Source organism: Thamnophis elegans, chromosome Z (assembly GCF_009769535.1).
Source record: "Thamnophis elegans isolate rThaEle1 chromosome Z, rThaEle1.pri, whole genome shotgun sequence".
Taxonomy (NCBI): domain Eukaryota; kingdom Metazoa; phylum Chordata; class Lepidosauria; order Squamata; family Colubridae; genus Thamnophis; species Thamnophis elegans.
Window position 1 is genome coordinate 60,452,967 of NC_045558.1, and position 16,758 is coordinate 60,469,724.

At 43.7% G+C, this 16,758-nt stretch overlaps 1 protein-coding gene across 1 annotated transcript in view; it reads left to right on the top strand.

Moving 5' to 3' along the window:
- The window catches only part of TMC2 (transmembrane channel like 2), a 144,322-nt gene that overhangs the window by 52,017 nt on the left and 75,547 nt on the right, over positions 1 to 16,758 (top strand). Inside the window, exons 7-9 of the mRNA XM_032235864.1 lie at positions 4,510 to 4,657; positions 6,656 to 6,844; positions 7,352 to 7,531. Coding sequence (XP_032091755.1) covers positions 4,510 to 4,657; positions 6,656 to 6,844; positions 7,352 to 7,531 — 517 coding nt within the window. The remainder of the gene's footprint in view (positions 1 to 4,509; positions 4,658 to 6,655; positions 6,845 to 7,351; positions 7,532 to 16,758) is intronic.

Here is a 16,758-nt window from a genome sequence, read left to right on the forward strand (position 1 = left end):
GTTTTAAGGGCTATGCGGAAGGCCTGGAGGGTGGAGAGGGTATGAATCTCAACGGGGAGTTCGTTCCAGAGGTTCGGAGCAGCCACAGAGAAGGCTCTCCTCCGGGTAGTCGCCAGTCGACACTGGCCGGCTGATGGAATTCGGAGGAGGCCTAGTCTGTGGGATCTAATTGGTCTAGTGGAGGTAATTGGCAGTAGGCGGTCTCTCAAGTATCCAGGTCCAATACCATGAAGGGCTTTGTAGGTGACAACTAGCACCTTGAAGCGTACCCGGAGATCAACAGGCAGCCAGTGCAGCTCGCGGAGGATAGGTGTTACGTGGGTGAACCGAGGCGCACCCACAATCGCTCGCGCGGCTGCATTCTGGACAAGCTGAAGTCGTCGAATACTCTTCAAGGGCGGCCCCATGTAGAGCACGTTGCAGTACTCCAGTCTGGAGGTCACAAGGGCACGAGTGACTGTTGTGAGAGCCTCCCGGTTCAGGTAGGGGCGCAACTGGTGCACCAGGCGAACCTGGGCAAATGCCCCCCTGGTCACAGCTGACAAATGATGTTCAAAAGTCAGCTGTGGGTCCAGGAGGACTCCCAAGTTGCGAAACCTGTCTGAGGGGCATACTGTTTGACCCCCCAGCCTGAGAGATGGAACACTTGGCCAATTAGTAGAAGGGAAGCACAGCAGCCACTCGGTCTTATCTGGATTGAGTACAAGCTTGTTAACCCCCATCCAGTCCGTAACAGCCTCGAGGCCCTGGCACATCACGTCAATCGCTTCATTGAGTTGGCATGGGGCGGACAGATACAGCTGTGTATCATCCGCATACTGGTGATATTTTATCCCGTGCCGTCGAATGATCTCACCCAGCGGTTTCATGTAAATGTTAAAGAGGAGGGGGGACAGGACCGAACCCTGCGGCACCCCATACGTTAGGGGCCTAGTGGTCGATCTCTGCCCTCCGACCAACACCGACTGCGACCTGTCCGAGAGGTAAGAGGAGAACCACCGTAAGACAGTGCCTCCCACCCCCACCTCCCGCAGTCGTCGCAGAAGGATACCATGGTCGATGGTATCGAAAGCCGCAGAGAGGTCAAGGAGTACCAGGATGGAGGCATGACCTCCATCTCTGGCTCTCCAGAGATCATCGGTCAATGCGACCAAAGCGGTTTCCGTGCTGTAGCCAGGCCTGAAACCGGACTGGAAGGGATCTAGATAATTGGTTTCTTCCAAGGACTGCTGGAGCTGAAAGGCCACCACCTTCTCGACAACCTTCCCCACAAAGGGGAGGTTGGAGACTGGACGATAGTTGTTTAGGACGGCCGGATCCAAAGATGGCTTCTTCAGGAGGGGTCTCACCACCACCGCCTTTAATGCGGGGGGAAAGACCCCTCCCGAAGGGAGGCAGCAACAACCACCTGGATCCAGCCCCATGTCACCTCCCTGCTGTTAACGACCAGCCAGGAGGGGCACGGATCCAGTACACATGTGGAGGCTCTCATGGCTTTGTCCACGTCCTCAGGGGTAACAGCCTGAAAATCAATCCAGTGATGTCCTACCAGATTATCCCTTAGTGCCTCAGCTGGTTCTGCAGAATTGGAGTCCATGTCCGCCCGAAGCCGAGCAACTTTATCCGCGAGGAATTGGACGTAGTCCTCAGCTCTGCCTTGCAAAGGATCGCTCGTATCCCTCCTATTTAGGAGGGAACGGGTTATCCTGAACAAGGCGGCTGGGCGCGACTCAGCGGAAGCAATCAGAGAGGCAATGTATGTTCTTTTTGTCGTCCTAATTGCCCGGATGTAAACTCTGATGCTAGATGTTAAAAGTGCTCGGTCTGATTCGGACTTACTGGATCTCCATCGGTGCTCTAGGCGTCTCTTTCAGCACTTCATCTCCTGGAGTTCCTCAGTAAACCAAGGGGCCCTCCTGGATCCACTGCCTCGGATCGGCCGTAGAGGCGCAATCCGGTTAAGAGCCTCTGTTGCTGCTGAGTTCCAGGCAGCAACCAGAGTCTCCGCCAGACTGCGGGCGAGGGTATCAGGAATAACCCCAAGCTCCGTTTGAAAACCCGACGGGTCCATAAGTTGCCTGGGGTGGAACCACCTGATTGGTTCCTCCTCCCTACAGTGGGGGTTTGGTCTCCGAAAGTCAAGCCTCAGTAGGTAGTGGTCCGACCATGACAGGGGTAAGATCTCACTACCCCTCAGACCAAGATCACAGCTCCACTGCTCCGAGAGAAATACGAGGTCGAGCATGTGACCCGCCGAGTGAGTTGGGCCCCGGATTACTTGGGCCAAGCCCATGGCTGTCATGGAAGCCATGAACTCCTGCGCTCCATCAGAGTGTTCACCGAGCGAAGGCAAATTGAAATCCCCCAGAACCATAAGCCTGGGAAACTCAATTGCCCGCTCGGCTACCGACTCGAGGAGCGAGGGGAGGGCTGCTGCAACGCTGTTGGGAGGCAGGTACGTTAACAGCAGGCCCACCTGACCCTTGAGGTCCAATTTCACCAGCAAGGACTCACACCCAACAAGCTCCGGAGCAGGGATCCTACGAGGTACTAGAGACTCTCGGATAACAATAGCCACACCTCCACCCCTTCTCTGGAATCGTGGCTGATGTAGCACCTGAAACCCCTCTGGGCCCATCTCTATGAGGGGGACTCCTCCCTCCGGGCCCAGCCAGGTTTCAGTAATACATGCCAGGTCTGCCCTCTCGTCTAAGATTAAGTCCCAGACTTGTGAACTACAGACCTGGCATTTAGCGACAGCAGCCTGAGACCAGGGTCCTGATTACTCGCGCCATCTGGCCTTGGAGTGGGACTCATAGGGCCGGAAGGAGGGATCTCTATAACGTAGCGAGCCCTCCTTCCCCGGTAATGGCCAGCCCTAAAGTCCCCGCCATATCTGCCCCTCCCTGTTAAGACCGTAATGCTCCAGCCCACTCCCGTGTCTGTAGTCCCACCAACCACCCCTATGGCCCCCGCATTCCTCGACAGGCCCTCCGAATCAAACACACTCATTTGTTCACCCAAGCAGTCCCCACGTAGTAATTAAAAACACAGAATACAATGATAATAGGTTAATAAAAAGTGGGATCATTCACTCAATCGCATACATATCACATACACTCACCATACAGGTTAAAAGTTGCGCAACTGTGCAAAATTCGTACAAGGCTTGTACTAATATGAGAGAGGAGGTCTTAATGTTCTTAGTCTTCTCCTCTGTAGAGTCCAGTAAAGAGGGCAAGGTCCAAAGGTCTGAAGTGATTGGAAGATTAGTGTCGGTTGGGGGGAGGTACAGAGTAGGCTCCCTGCCCACGTCTTCTTCATCCCTTGCTTTTTCTTTCTGCAAGGGTTGAGTCTCAGCGAGGCCGGAAGTGGGTTCAAGAATCCCAGCTCACAGCAAAATGGTGGCTCTGAGGACGAAGGCAGGGGCGGGGATGGTCGGAAGGCAAAATAAGCATGGATAGCAGCAGCAGCAGCGAGAGCTGAAAGGCCGGTCATGATGGTCAAAGGCCCAATATGCAGCAGTCGGTCCGCGGAAATAATCGTACCAACCCCCCTGGCAGTCTGAACCCAAAGCTGGAAAGAGCTACGTCCATGGTGGAGGGGGGGGCGCCCCATTCAACAGCTGGGCCGCGGCGTTCTCAGAGGGGCCTCAGCGAGCCAGCGAGCCAGCAAGCCATCGGGCCAGCAGCAGCACAACGGTGGTTGCAGCAATCGGGGCGGCAGTCGTAGCAGGATCGAGCTCCCCCTAAAACAGCTGGGCTGCGAGGTCTTCCGAGCCGCTGGGCCGCGATGTTCTTACAGCGGAATCAACAAGCCAACGGGCCAGCAAGCCAGCAAACAGCGGTGGTCGCGGCAGCCAAAGCAGCAGTCGCAGGAAGATCAGGGCTCCCCTAGCAGCTTGGCCGCGCTGTCTTCCAAACAGCTGAGCCACGGCATTCTCAAGCTGGCGTTCTCAGCCGGCATCAGCGAAGCCAGTGGCACAGCGGTGGCCGCAGCAGTCAGGGCAGCAGTCACGGGAGGGTCAGGGCTCTCTCAGACCAGCTGGGCCGCAGCGCCTTCTGAGCGGCGTCAGCGTCTTTCACAAACGGCAGCCTTGGAGAGCAAAATCTCTCCAGTTCACTGCCAGCACCAGGTCCCCGAAAAATCACTTGTACCTTGGCCTCTCCCCGGCTCAATCTCTGAGCTCAATTTCTCCTCTTTACTGGCTATTTCTCTTGTACGGAGCTGGAGCCGGCGGTGAGCTCAGTAGACATGTTCCTCGCACATGCGCAAGGCTTGTTGTGAAGCATTTGTTCATTCATTCATTCATTTATTCAGTGTGTCCCTAATTAGTAATAAAGATTTTAAAGCTAATTTATGGAATTTTAACAGTGGTATTTTAAAAGGGTAATTTTCACATTCAGAGGCAACCTAAAGCAGCAGAGAAAGCATAGAAATTGCTGCAAAAATTTGTGCATAAGAGAGACATCTGGTGGCTAAAAAGGCTACATACTATTCCACTTGCAGGATGGCCCGAAATGCCCATGAAGACACAGGGGATGGAGATGATGAGAACTTCATTTTTAGCTGGAAAATGTTCACTAGCTGGGACTACCTTATAGGCAATCCAGAGACAGCAGATAACAAGTTTGCATCCATCACAACTAGCTTCAAGGTACCCGCCAGGCAAAATGCAAATACCTATGTCACATTGCAACTTTGGCAAAATGTCAAAGAAGAAAATATACATATTGTATAAATAACTGAATCTTCATATCCTGCATTTTATCAGAAGATATACGGTTTTTTTAACACTGTAACTACTTGTGTAATCAGTGTCTTCATTAGAAGGTTTCATTGATATTATCATTGTTCTGTGTAGTCAATATTGAAGTCCCATGTGACACATTACAAGCAACTCATGTTGCTTGCTTTTTTAAAATACAGGTTTATAATTTTTCAATTCAATATTCTTATCAAACATAGACAAACTTTAAAAATATATGATAGTGGAATTGCTGTAGGTTTTAAGGCTAATTACAGGATTTTTTTTAATCTTTAGCTTTGCATGGAGATGCACTTCCAGTCTGAGTTGGTGTGCAATTTGGAGGTCTTCCTGGACCTTCTCAGCTTTTGCTCAAAGTGCAGATGGCACCTTTGATTTGCCTTGTGCACCAATTGCACTCATTCCTGTTCCAGTTGGTAACTCAGTCATGCATAGTTTGGATTATTGTAATGTTCTCTATATAGTACTGCTATAAAAGAGCAATCAGGAGCTACAGCTGGTCCAGAATGCTACAGCCAGGGCCGGATTTTCCTATAGGCTAACTAGGCTTCAGCCAAGGGCCTCAAGATCAAGAGGGGCCTACATTCAAATTGTTAGCAAAATTAAAATTACACTATTCTAAAAACAGTGAACACTAAAACACTGAACCGAAAATAAGGAGAAATTCTACGCATATGACTAATAAACAAACATAAAAATGTATTGGTTAAGATCATTCCAGTGCCGTGGCAGTTGGGGAGCCCGCCCACGTTCCCGGCACCCGCGGTCGGGCGAGAGGCGCGGCCGCTCCCAGTAGCCGCCCCCTCGACGCAGAGCCCACCAGCGGCCAGGCAGGTGAGGGCAAGGGGGCCGAGCCGGGCAGCTGAGCACAGCAGGGGAGGCGGCTGACCTCGCTGCCTTTGCCACAGAGCAGAGCCACTCTCTGTCGGGAGGCCAGCTATATATAGTGATATATATTGATATATATCACAGTATTGATGTATTTTATTGTCTCTCATGTAATTTACAAACTTAAAAATGGGAGGTGAAAGGGCCTCATAAGTGGAATAGCCTAGGGCCTCTTTTCATCTAAATCCGGCCCTGGCTACAGCACCAGCATTTTTTGGTATTTTTTTTTATGCCTATGTAACACCACTGCTGCACTGACTCTTAATACACTTGAGGGTGTGATTCAACATGCTGGTCATTATCTATAAAGCCATCCATTGCATAGAGACAGGCTACTTATATCACCATCTTTCCCTTATTGTTTCTGTCCATTCCATCAAATTTAGTAGAGAGGGTTTGATCCAGATTGCTTCTATTAAACAATGTTGGATCATGGAATCATGCCTTCTCAGTGACAGCACCTTTCCTATGGAATAGCACTGTTGTAAAATCAAGAAAACCTAGAAATTGAGTAATTTGAATCTTATGAGGAAGCAATTGCATAAATTTCATCCTCATAATCTCTTTTCTAAAGGAGAAACATATATATAAGTAGATACAAGAATCAGATCCAACAATCTTTCTTTTGTTCATTTGTAATCAAAATAATCAAATCTAGTATTTATATATCACTATATTCATCTGTATTATAAGATTGTAACAAGAAAGCAGTTATAGATTATAAAAGCTATCTATTTATAGCTGATTATAAAAAGCATTTAAATGATTATAAAAAGTATTATTGTCCAGTTGATACATAATGCTATATATTATGAAATATAGCATCTTTTATTGAAAAATCACAACTATATTTGTTTTACAAATGAATGTGTATTTTTTCATATACAATGGGCTGCAATTCTACATGCACATCCTGAAAAATTGTGAATTGTTTTCTGTAACATTTGCATAAGGCTACACTCTGAATAATTATTCCCATTGTTTCTTACATCTATTAAGGAGTCAATTGTGGATGAGCAAGAAAGCAACAAAGATGAAAACATCCATCTAAGAAGATTTCTGAGGATTCTGGCCAATGTACTTATAATATGCTGCTTATGTGGCAGTGGCTACCTCATTTACTTTGTTGTGAAACGATCCCAGGCCTTTTCAAAAATGCAAAACATAGGCTGGTATGAAAGAAATGAAGTAAGACAACAATGTTTTTAAACATTTGTATAGTACTGGCATTTCTCATGTTGCCCACTTCAGACAAAAGTTATCTTTTCCTGCATTGTACTTTGATTGCTTTTAGCTTTTAGTAGTACCTTTAAGACAATCTCTTGTCAATTGAATCTGCCTATCTGGGCACATAATCCAGGAGAATTGAAGCTGTTATTAATATTAGATTCACTCTCATTCTGGTCTTCATTTTTTAGCATGGACAGAATTTGGGAGCACCTTATGAAAGCAATAATAGAGCCCACTTTCACTTTTATATAAGAGTGTCTATAGGGCATGGTCATTAAAATCAAGATGATGGCTGCAATGGTATAACTAAAGCTTCTAATACTACAGGCAGAGCTTTGGTCATCCATTGTAGCCATGACCTTTAACTTTTGCTAGCCCTGTGATAGTTCATTTAAGTGAAGAGATCCCAAGACGCTTAATCAGCAGAAGGGATGGACTTAACTGATCTCTTTTCCTTTTTGGCAGGTTGAAATTGTTATGTCACTACTTGGAATGTTTTGCCCTCCACTGTTTGAAACTATTGCAGCCTTAGAAGATTATCATCCTCGTATTGGGCTGAAATGGCAACTGGGACGCATTTTTGCACTTTTCCTGGGGAATCTATATACATTCTTACTGGCCTTAATGGATGATGTCAAGGAAAAGGTACAGAATGTAAAAGTACCTGCACTAGTATCAGCCTTGTCTTTTATATAATAATGCCCTATATTTCATGACTCGCTATTAGCTTTTACTTTTTAAACTGCTTTAATAGGAGGAGAAAAAATGAAATCTGAGTGCAAAAAAGAGTGATTTGGAAAACCTTACTTTGGATTTGCGAAAGGAATGTGTATAATAATGGAAACTCTTTCTTAGAAGAATAAAGAGGAATTTTTTGACCTGTTCCTTGAAAACACAAAGAGATAGAGATAACAAATCATCTTATAGGATACTATTTGATGGGATTAAGGATTAAGCTTTTTAAAAATGAAAAGAAGATTTATAAAGTTAATCTGTTTGATAAGGAATAAATATATACGATGTAGCTTCTGGTAGCTGTTAATAGAAGTTCTTTTTGACCCAGATTGTATGTCAAAAGTTTAAATATTTATTTATGATTTTTCCAACAAAGGCAAATTTCTTCTGCCTTATATGTTAGAGAAAATGATAACTTTGGATTATAAAATTGAATGCTTTTATTAAAATTAAAATATATAGAATAATATTTCTGATAGCTCTTAGCAAACTTCTGCTGATTAGGACTTAATGATTTCTTTGTTTTGTAATTTGACTATTGATAAGATATGCGATGCTGTGTTTTCCCCAAAATAAGACCAGTCTTATTTTCTTTTGGCCCTGAAATAAGCCCTCGAGCTTATTTGTATAGCAGACATGGCACCAGGACTTTAAAGCCATGCCACCATGTCTGCCATACAGCGGGATGCATCCCACTCTATGGCGGACACAGCGGCAGGGCTTTAAAGTCCCGGTGCCATGTCCGCCATACAGCGGGATGCGTCCTACTCTATGCTGGACACGGCGGCAGGGCTTTAAAGTCCCAGCGCTGTGTCCACCATACAGTGGGACGCGTCATGCTCTGTGGCAGACATGGCGCCGTGACTTTACAGCCCTGCCGCCGTGTCTGCCATAGAGTGGCTTTTGCTTGCTTGCCTCACCAGCCATAAACCTCACCGCACGTCACTGCCAAACCTTCGCCCCTCCCCAGGGCAGCCATATCCCTTCACTAACCAGCTTTCCAACTCCATTCTCCACCACATGCAGGGCAACAAAAGTAGTTTGTGTGACTATAGTGAAAAAAATAGTTCAGACTTTCCAACTTTTCACACACAAAAAAAATCTCATGCCTTGCTTCATCTTCTACCCCACTACCTCACTACATTCTTCTTCATTCTTCACCACTTCTTCTCCTTGCCAACTTCCATAATGGAGCAGGAGGCTGAGCAATGCACTGGTGCGGCAACCACAAAGCAAGGCAGTAGGGGGAGGGGTGGAGGATGAAGAAAAATGTGGGTTGCAAAGCTTCCCTCCATGCCCCACATCAACTTACTTGAGTGCCCCACAGCCAGGCCATCAACATACTGACAATTACCACATCTTGCAGTAGCTCCAGCAGTCCCGTCCAGGACCCCTTGTGCATCACTCAGTCTCCTACTTCATTGTGGTGGCATGCAAGGAGAAGCAGTCTGGGAGAAGGAGAAGCAGATCATGCAGGACTCTGTGATGCTGATTTCACTGGTGAAGCTGCTCACAGCAGAACGCCGTGAAGCTTGCTGCGAGGCTCAGCCTCTTCCCCCTTAATCAAGGAAGTAAACTTTGCATTTCAAAAGATCATTTTATTGAAAAACATGTGATAACTGGGCGAAAGCAAAGCAGGATCTGGGTCCTTAAGGCAATATGATAGGAATAAAAGAAGTTAGAATCCCCTCCCAACTGTCCGATGTGGATTTATCCAATCAATCCACAAATGTGAAGATGATGTTTGTAAGGGAAAGTAATAAGAAGACTTTCTCAGGCTTGCTTTCTGAATAATGCAGTCCACATGGTTCCCCCTTCCTATCTTTTCCCCAAAAGGTGAGAAAGTGTTCAGCTTCAGGCACCAGGCTAGGAGTTATAAAGTGATTAATTACATGGTATAGGATATATAGGAACCTCTATCATAATGTGGTGTGAGTGCAGGAGGTCTGAGGGTGGAGGTCACCTCTGGTTTCAATAGGCTACAATGAAAAATAGGATGAACCTGTCTAAGTGTTTTAGGTAGGAGTAGTTCCACTGTGACTGGATTTTACAATCTTTGTGATGGGGAAAGGGCCTATGAACTTTGGCACCAGTTTCTTTGAGGGTTGAAGTGATTGTAAAAAATTTGTGGAGAGATAGACTTTCTCCTCCACTTTGAACAGTTTTCGTTCAGCCCTCTTTTTGTCTGCTTGGGCCTTGAAAGCTGCCCTAGCCTCTTGGAGGACCAATCTGACAACCACCCATGTATCTTGTATATTGTTGATTCAGTCCTTAAGGGAGGGGATTTTTGGGTCCTCTGAGGGGAGTTCAGGCATGGGGTTGAATTGCTGGCCCATGACCACTTGAAAAGGGGTAAATCCTGTGGTGGTGTGTACTGAGTTGTTATATCTATTTCAGCAAATGACAGGAGGTCTGTCCAGTTGTCCTTGAGTGGAGTGGAGTGGAGTGGAGTGGAATAGAATAGAATAGAATAGAATAGAATTGTTCATTGGCCAAATGTGATTGGACACACAATGAATTTGTCTTGGTGTTTATGCTCTCAGTGTACATAAGGAGAATAAAATACATTCATCAAGAATAAAAAGATACAACACTTAGTGATAGTCAATGTTACTAATAAGCTATCAAATTGTGCTAGGAAACAAATAAAAACAATATAAATTGAAAGATACAAGCAACATGGTTATAGTCATAAGTGGGAGAGATAGATACTTGTCAGATCCGTATATCTGCCATTCTTCGGTAGATGAAGAGGGGAAGGTTGGATTTGATGCATTTTGTTCCTTCTCCTTTCTATGTCTTCCCTTGCCTGTTTATACAGTCTTTGGCCCAATTTAAAACCATTGCCCAGCACCTCAGAGCCCACTACTTTATTAGAGTCATAAAGCAGGGCCATCCAGAAAATTCTCACCCCTTGGAGGATGCAAGAAGAAACTCCAGAAGATGATCCTTGAGAATCCCTGTTTATCTGTTTCTCAGAGACCAATACAAAAATATCTTGACACCTGCAGATTGGTGGGAATCCACATTAGGAAGGGGTTCCTAAGTCCCTTTATCATGGATTGTATAGCCTGAGGGTCCCAGAGCCTGCTTTGAATGTTGCTTTGCTTTCACTTACTTTCAAATAAAAAAGATTCCTTTTGAAATACTAGGTTTTCAAGTCTACACTTTTTTGAAAGGGGGGGGGCAAGGCAGGCCCTTACATAAAGCAGGTTCTGCAATAGTGATCAATCCAGAAAGGATTTTTTTTTTCTTTTTTTCTTCCAAATTTATATTCTACTGAGGGGACCCTGCAACAATGTCCAAACAAATCACTGAAGAAGAGAAAGCCCAGTTCTGGCAACTACCCAACCTGACAACTACCCAACCTGATACCAGCTCCATATGTCCCATAGAAGACATTGAAGCTGTCTTTGAAAGTTCCATGAAACCCCAATGGTCTGTTGGCATAGGAAAAAGAGACAACTGGGTCAGAAGAATCAGAGAGGTGACTCTCATCCATGACAGAGGCAAACCCTGGTGGAAAAAGGAACTGGAAGCCCTTTCTGATCAGGAGGAACTAATTGGGGAACCACTAAAGGATAGGTGTTTGAAGCAGCACATCAACTGCTTCATGATGGAAGACTTACAAAACCTCAATGTCTGAGGTGAACTGGGATGCCAACGGAAGAGTGTGGGTGATCCAGCTGCCAAAGGACCCTGAGCTATCATCCTTGATCAGCAATGACTGACCAAGCAGCCAACCAAGCCGGGGAAGCAGCAGCTGCACCAGGGATCCAACCTCCTGCTGTTCCAGCCCAGGCAATGTTTCCTAGCCAACCCAGCGGCCCACAACTGGAGAGGAAAGCTCCCCCTTGGGGATAAAATTTGACAGAGATCTCCAGAAATTGGGTTTTTTCCTCGCTCAGATCCTCACTTATATGCAAGAATATGGACACAATTTTCCAACCCAGGGAGCATGTGTGAGTCATCACCATAGCTCTAGAAGGGGCAGCTGCCATATGGATGATGACCCTTCACAACGCTGATACTCCAGAGCTGCGGGACTTCAATCGATTCATGACAGCCCTGCAGCACTGCTTCAAAGACTCCCTTGCCAATCACAAAGCCCACTACCTTATTAGAGTCATAAAGCAGGGCCATTGTCCTGTAGCTGAATACACCAAGAAATTGCGTGACCTGCCCTGTTGAGTCGACTGGCCAGAAGACATCTTAGTCTGCTGGTTCAAAGATGGGCTCAACAATAACCCATACACTGCCTGCACAAATGGTGTCTGTGCCTGTGGCAGAGGAGGCATGACCCAAAACAAGTATTGCACCAGCAGAACCTGAAGAAAATCTGAAGAAGATCTCCACCTCAGGGTGGCAGGAACCATTCAAGCCCCAAAACGCCATGGCGTCAAGGCCATCAGGTTGTTTCACGTGTGGGAAGGAGGAGCACCACACAGAAGGGTGCCATTCAAAAATCCCCATCAGAAAGCCTGATCGCCCATCAGGGGGGAAACCTGCAAAATCCACCCACCACCCCCCAAGAAAAAGAAACTGCACTGAGAAGCCAGGAAGCCATGGAATTTCACCCTCCCCTCCCGCAAACCCAGAGGAAAGAACTGCAGCATCCCAAGAAGGCTTGAGCCAATCCGAAAGCAATTCAGAAGATGACCCACTGATAAGTGACCCAGTTGAACTGCTTACCTACCCTTAAGACTTTTTATCCCCAGCCGAAGGAAAAGGGAGGAAGTAGCAGCATTACTGGACTTGGGATGCCTAATTAGCCCAATCCTGGCAGGAGATTGAGAATTCACCTAAGGAAAATGAAAAAACACCCTCACTTTCTGCCAACTAGACGGCACAGTAGCAGAGGGGGGCAACCAGCCCTTTTTGCCACAGAACCATTACAAATAAAACTGGGGACCATAGTGAGACCCTCACATTTACAGTAGCACAAAGAATGGAAAGTCTACTAGTTCTAGGGCTCACATGCCTAGAGAAGTGGAACCCTAAAGTAAACTGGAGGGGTGGAAATGTAAAATTCCAGAGACACATAACATTCTCAAACATCCCAGAGGGAAGGGAACAGGGAAACGGTCATGGCTAGCTACCCTGCTGAGGCCACTAGCATCCCCATAGAATACCAGAATTTGGCTGAGGTATTTAGTGAGAAGGTGTCAGGTGAACTCCCACCTCATCATGCCACTGATTGTGCCATTGAGATCTTACTGGGTGGTAAACTTCCCCCCCAAAAAAGATGTTCTGCATGTCCCCCAGAGAACTAGACAAACTCAGAGCATTTATCAACAAAAATCTAAAAAGAGATTTCATCGAACTCACCTGACCAAAAATAGTGGCCCCTGTATGAAAAGAAAGATGGCTCCTTATGCCTTTATATCAACTACTGTAACCTCAACATAATTACCTACTCCCCCTCATGAAGGACATGCTGGCCCACCTCTCTAAAGGAAAAATCTTTTCAAAGCTGGATTTATGAGAGGAGTACTACCACATCAGAATTAGGAAAGGGGATGAGTGGAAGACTGCTTTTTTTTTTCTTATTCTCAACTTTTTTATTTTTCTTTAAAAAAAACAAACACAAATATGTCATCATTTGTCAATCATTAAGACATTGAAGTACAATTTTTTTTTGTTGTGTGTATCCCTCCCTCCCTCCACCCCCCCACCCCCCCTCCTCCTTCCCCCCCCCCCCGACTTCCCAGAACCCGTACACGGTATGGATTTTTAACTAACACAGTCTAAAATCTATTGAGAAAAAAGAAATAAAGAAATTAATGACATTCTAGATTGACCTTAGCTTCTTCTTACTGAACTGACTTTTAACAGTTTAAATCATTTCTGATCTTAAGCATAGGCTAACTGGAATTTCTTAGTCCCGTATTTATTTTGTATATAGTCAATCCATTTTTTCCAGTCTCGTTTATATCTCTCATTTGAATGATCTTTGAGATATGCCGATATTTTAGCCATTTCAGCTAAGTTTGTTACTTTCAATGTCCATTCTTGGATTGTAGGCAAGTCTTCCTTCTTCCAATATTGCGCCACCAACAGTCTTGCTGCAGTTATCAGGTGCAGAGTCAAATTGGTCTCTACCACTGTAAAATCAGTACATATACCTAGTAAAAATAACTGAGGACTAAACTTTATCCTTCTTTTAAAAACATTTTGCATGACCCACCATATTTTTATCCAAAATGCCTTAACCTTTTGGCAGGTCCACCATATATGATAATATGTAGCATCGAGAGAACCACACCTCCAACATTTAGGCTGTACATTCGGATACATAGAAGCCAATTTTTTAGGATCTAAATGCCATCTATAGAACATCTTGTAAAAATTTTCTCTCAGATTTTGAGCTTGTGTAAATTTCACATTTCTTACCCAGATTCTTTCCCATGTATCCAACATTATTGGTTCCTCAATATTTTGAGCCCATTTTATCATACAATCTTTAACTAATTCTGTTTCCGAATCCATCTGTATTAATACATTATATATCCTCTTTATATGCATTAAGCTTTGATCTCTTATTTGTTTAAACAGATTATCCTCAACTTGAATAAAACCAATTTTTTGATCTATTTTCCACCTAGCCTGTAATTGCCCATACTGGAACCATGTTTGAACTACCTTCTCCTCTTTTAATACCTCTAAACATTTTAATTGTAATACCCCCCTTTCCGAGGTAAGAAGCTGTCTGTAAGTAATTCTGTCCTGTTTTTGTGCTGTATTCATATTTTCAATTGCGTGTCTAGGAATTGCCCACATGGGTATCTTGTCATTTAATTTATATTGATATTTCTTCCAGACCCGCAATAAAGCATTTCTTAAAATATGACTTTTAAAGGTCTTATCCAATTTTTTGTTGAATAACAGGTAAGCATGCCAACCAAATACCAGATCGTGTCCCTCAATGTTCAATATTCTATCATTAGTTAAATGAATCCAATCACTAATTACAGATAATGCCACTGCATCATAATATAGTTTTAAATTAGGTAGTTTCAATCCTCCTCTCTCACGTACATCTTGCATTATTTTCATCTTTACCCTCGGCTTCTTTCCTGCCCACACAAATTTGTTGATACCCTTCTGCCATTCTAAAAGGTTCGCATCTTTTTTAAGTATAGGTAACATTTGGAAGAGAAATAAAAATTTTGGTAAAATGTTCATTTTCACTGCCGCTATCCTACCCAGCAAAGATAAGTGCAATTTCTCCCATTTTTTCATCTCTGTCTGTATGCTATACCAAAGTGGTTCATAATTATGCTTATATAATTTCCCATTTGAAGTTAAAATGTTAACTCCAAGATACTTGACTTTTTTAACTACCTCACATCCTAGCATCACTCCTAATTCTTCCTTTTGTTTAATATTCATATTTATAGCTAATATTTTCGTTTTTCCTAAGTTTATTTTAAAGCCCGACACTTGACCATATTGATTAATCATATTCATTAAAACCATACTGGATTCCTGCGGTTGTTCCAATATTATGACCAAATCATCCGCAAAAGCGCGGACTCTATATTCTTGCTGCCTAATCTTGATCCCTTTTAAACCATCCAAGCCCCGTATTTTATTCAACAATACTTCCAAAGTTATAATAAACAATAATGGGGACAAAGGACAGCCCTGTCTTGTACCTTTTCCAATTTGAAAAGAGTCTGTCAGACTTCCATTGACTATGATTTGTGCTGTTTGCTGTTGGTATATTGCTTTAATTGACTGTAAAAAATTATCTCCTATCTGCATTTTTTGCAGTATCTTCAACAGAAATTGCCAATTAACTCGATCAAAGGCCTTCTCAGCATCCAAAAATATAAACGCAGCAGGGATCTGGTTGTTCTTTCCCAAATATTCTAATGCATTAATAATTAATCTAACATTACTTTTCATCTGTCTCCCTTGTATAAAACCTGTTTGGTCCGTATGTATCAATTGTTGAATGACCAACATTAACCTATTTGCTAATATTTTAGTAAAAATTTTATAATCTACATTCAGTAATGAAATGGGTCTATAATTTTTGGGTTGAGTAGTATCTTGATCTTCTTTGGGTATCAAAGATATAAACGCTGTCTTCCAAGATGGAGGGACTTTACCTTCCGTTTGAATCATATTAAATAATTCTCTAAGAGGTTCTACCATTTCTAACTGTAAGTTTTTGTAGTAAACCGCTGTCAAGCCATCTGTACCTGGTGCTTTCCCTGGCTTTAATTGCTTAATTACCTGCAGGATTTCCCCCGAGGTTATTGGTTGATTCAATTTTTGCCTGTGTTCTTCTCTAACTGAAGGTATTTTCTCCTTGTCTAAATATTTGTCTATGTCTAAACCATTAATTTTATCCCCTTTATACAGTTCTGTAAAAAATTCCCAGAAAGCCTTTTGAATCTCTTCCTGTTGGAACACCTCCTTCCCTCTGTAAATCAGTTTAGATATATTTCGAGTTTTCCTTTTTTTCCTAATCTGATAAGCTAACCATCTGCCAGGTTTGTTTGCATTACAAAAAGTATTGTGTTTTGCATATAATAAATTAGTAGCTACCTGGTCAGAGATCAACATGTCGAATTGAGATTTTAATATGTTAATAGCTTCCTTAACCTTTGTATCGTCTGGTTTCCTTGTTAACTCCAGCTCTTTTCTCTTAATTTCCTCTTCCAGTTCTGTTCGTTTTAACCCTTGCTTATTTCTATGTGTTTTATTTATATTCATCAAAACTCCTCTCATATACGCTTTGCTTGCATCCCATACAAATTCCATAGATGTACCCTTATTCATATTCAAAACAAAATATTCAGATAGTAATTTTTTACAATCATTAATATAGTTTTCATATCTAAATAAATTTTCATTCAGTTTCCAAAACCTTCTTGCCTGCACTACCCTTCCCAACTCCATCCAAACTGGGTTATGGTCCGAAAGGACTCTAGCTGCAATCTTTGTTTTCTTGACCCTAGAAAGCAAATCATTAGTGGTTAGAATAAAATCAATCCTTGAAAGGGATTGATGCCTGTCCGAGAAGAAAGTGAAGTCATATTCCTCTGCATTTCTTTCTCGCCAGATATCTCTCAATTCGAAATCATCCATAATGTCAAAGAAAGATTTGGGTAACTTTGCTCGCA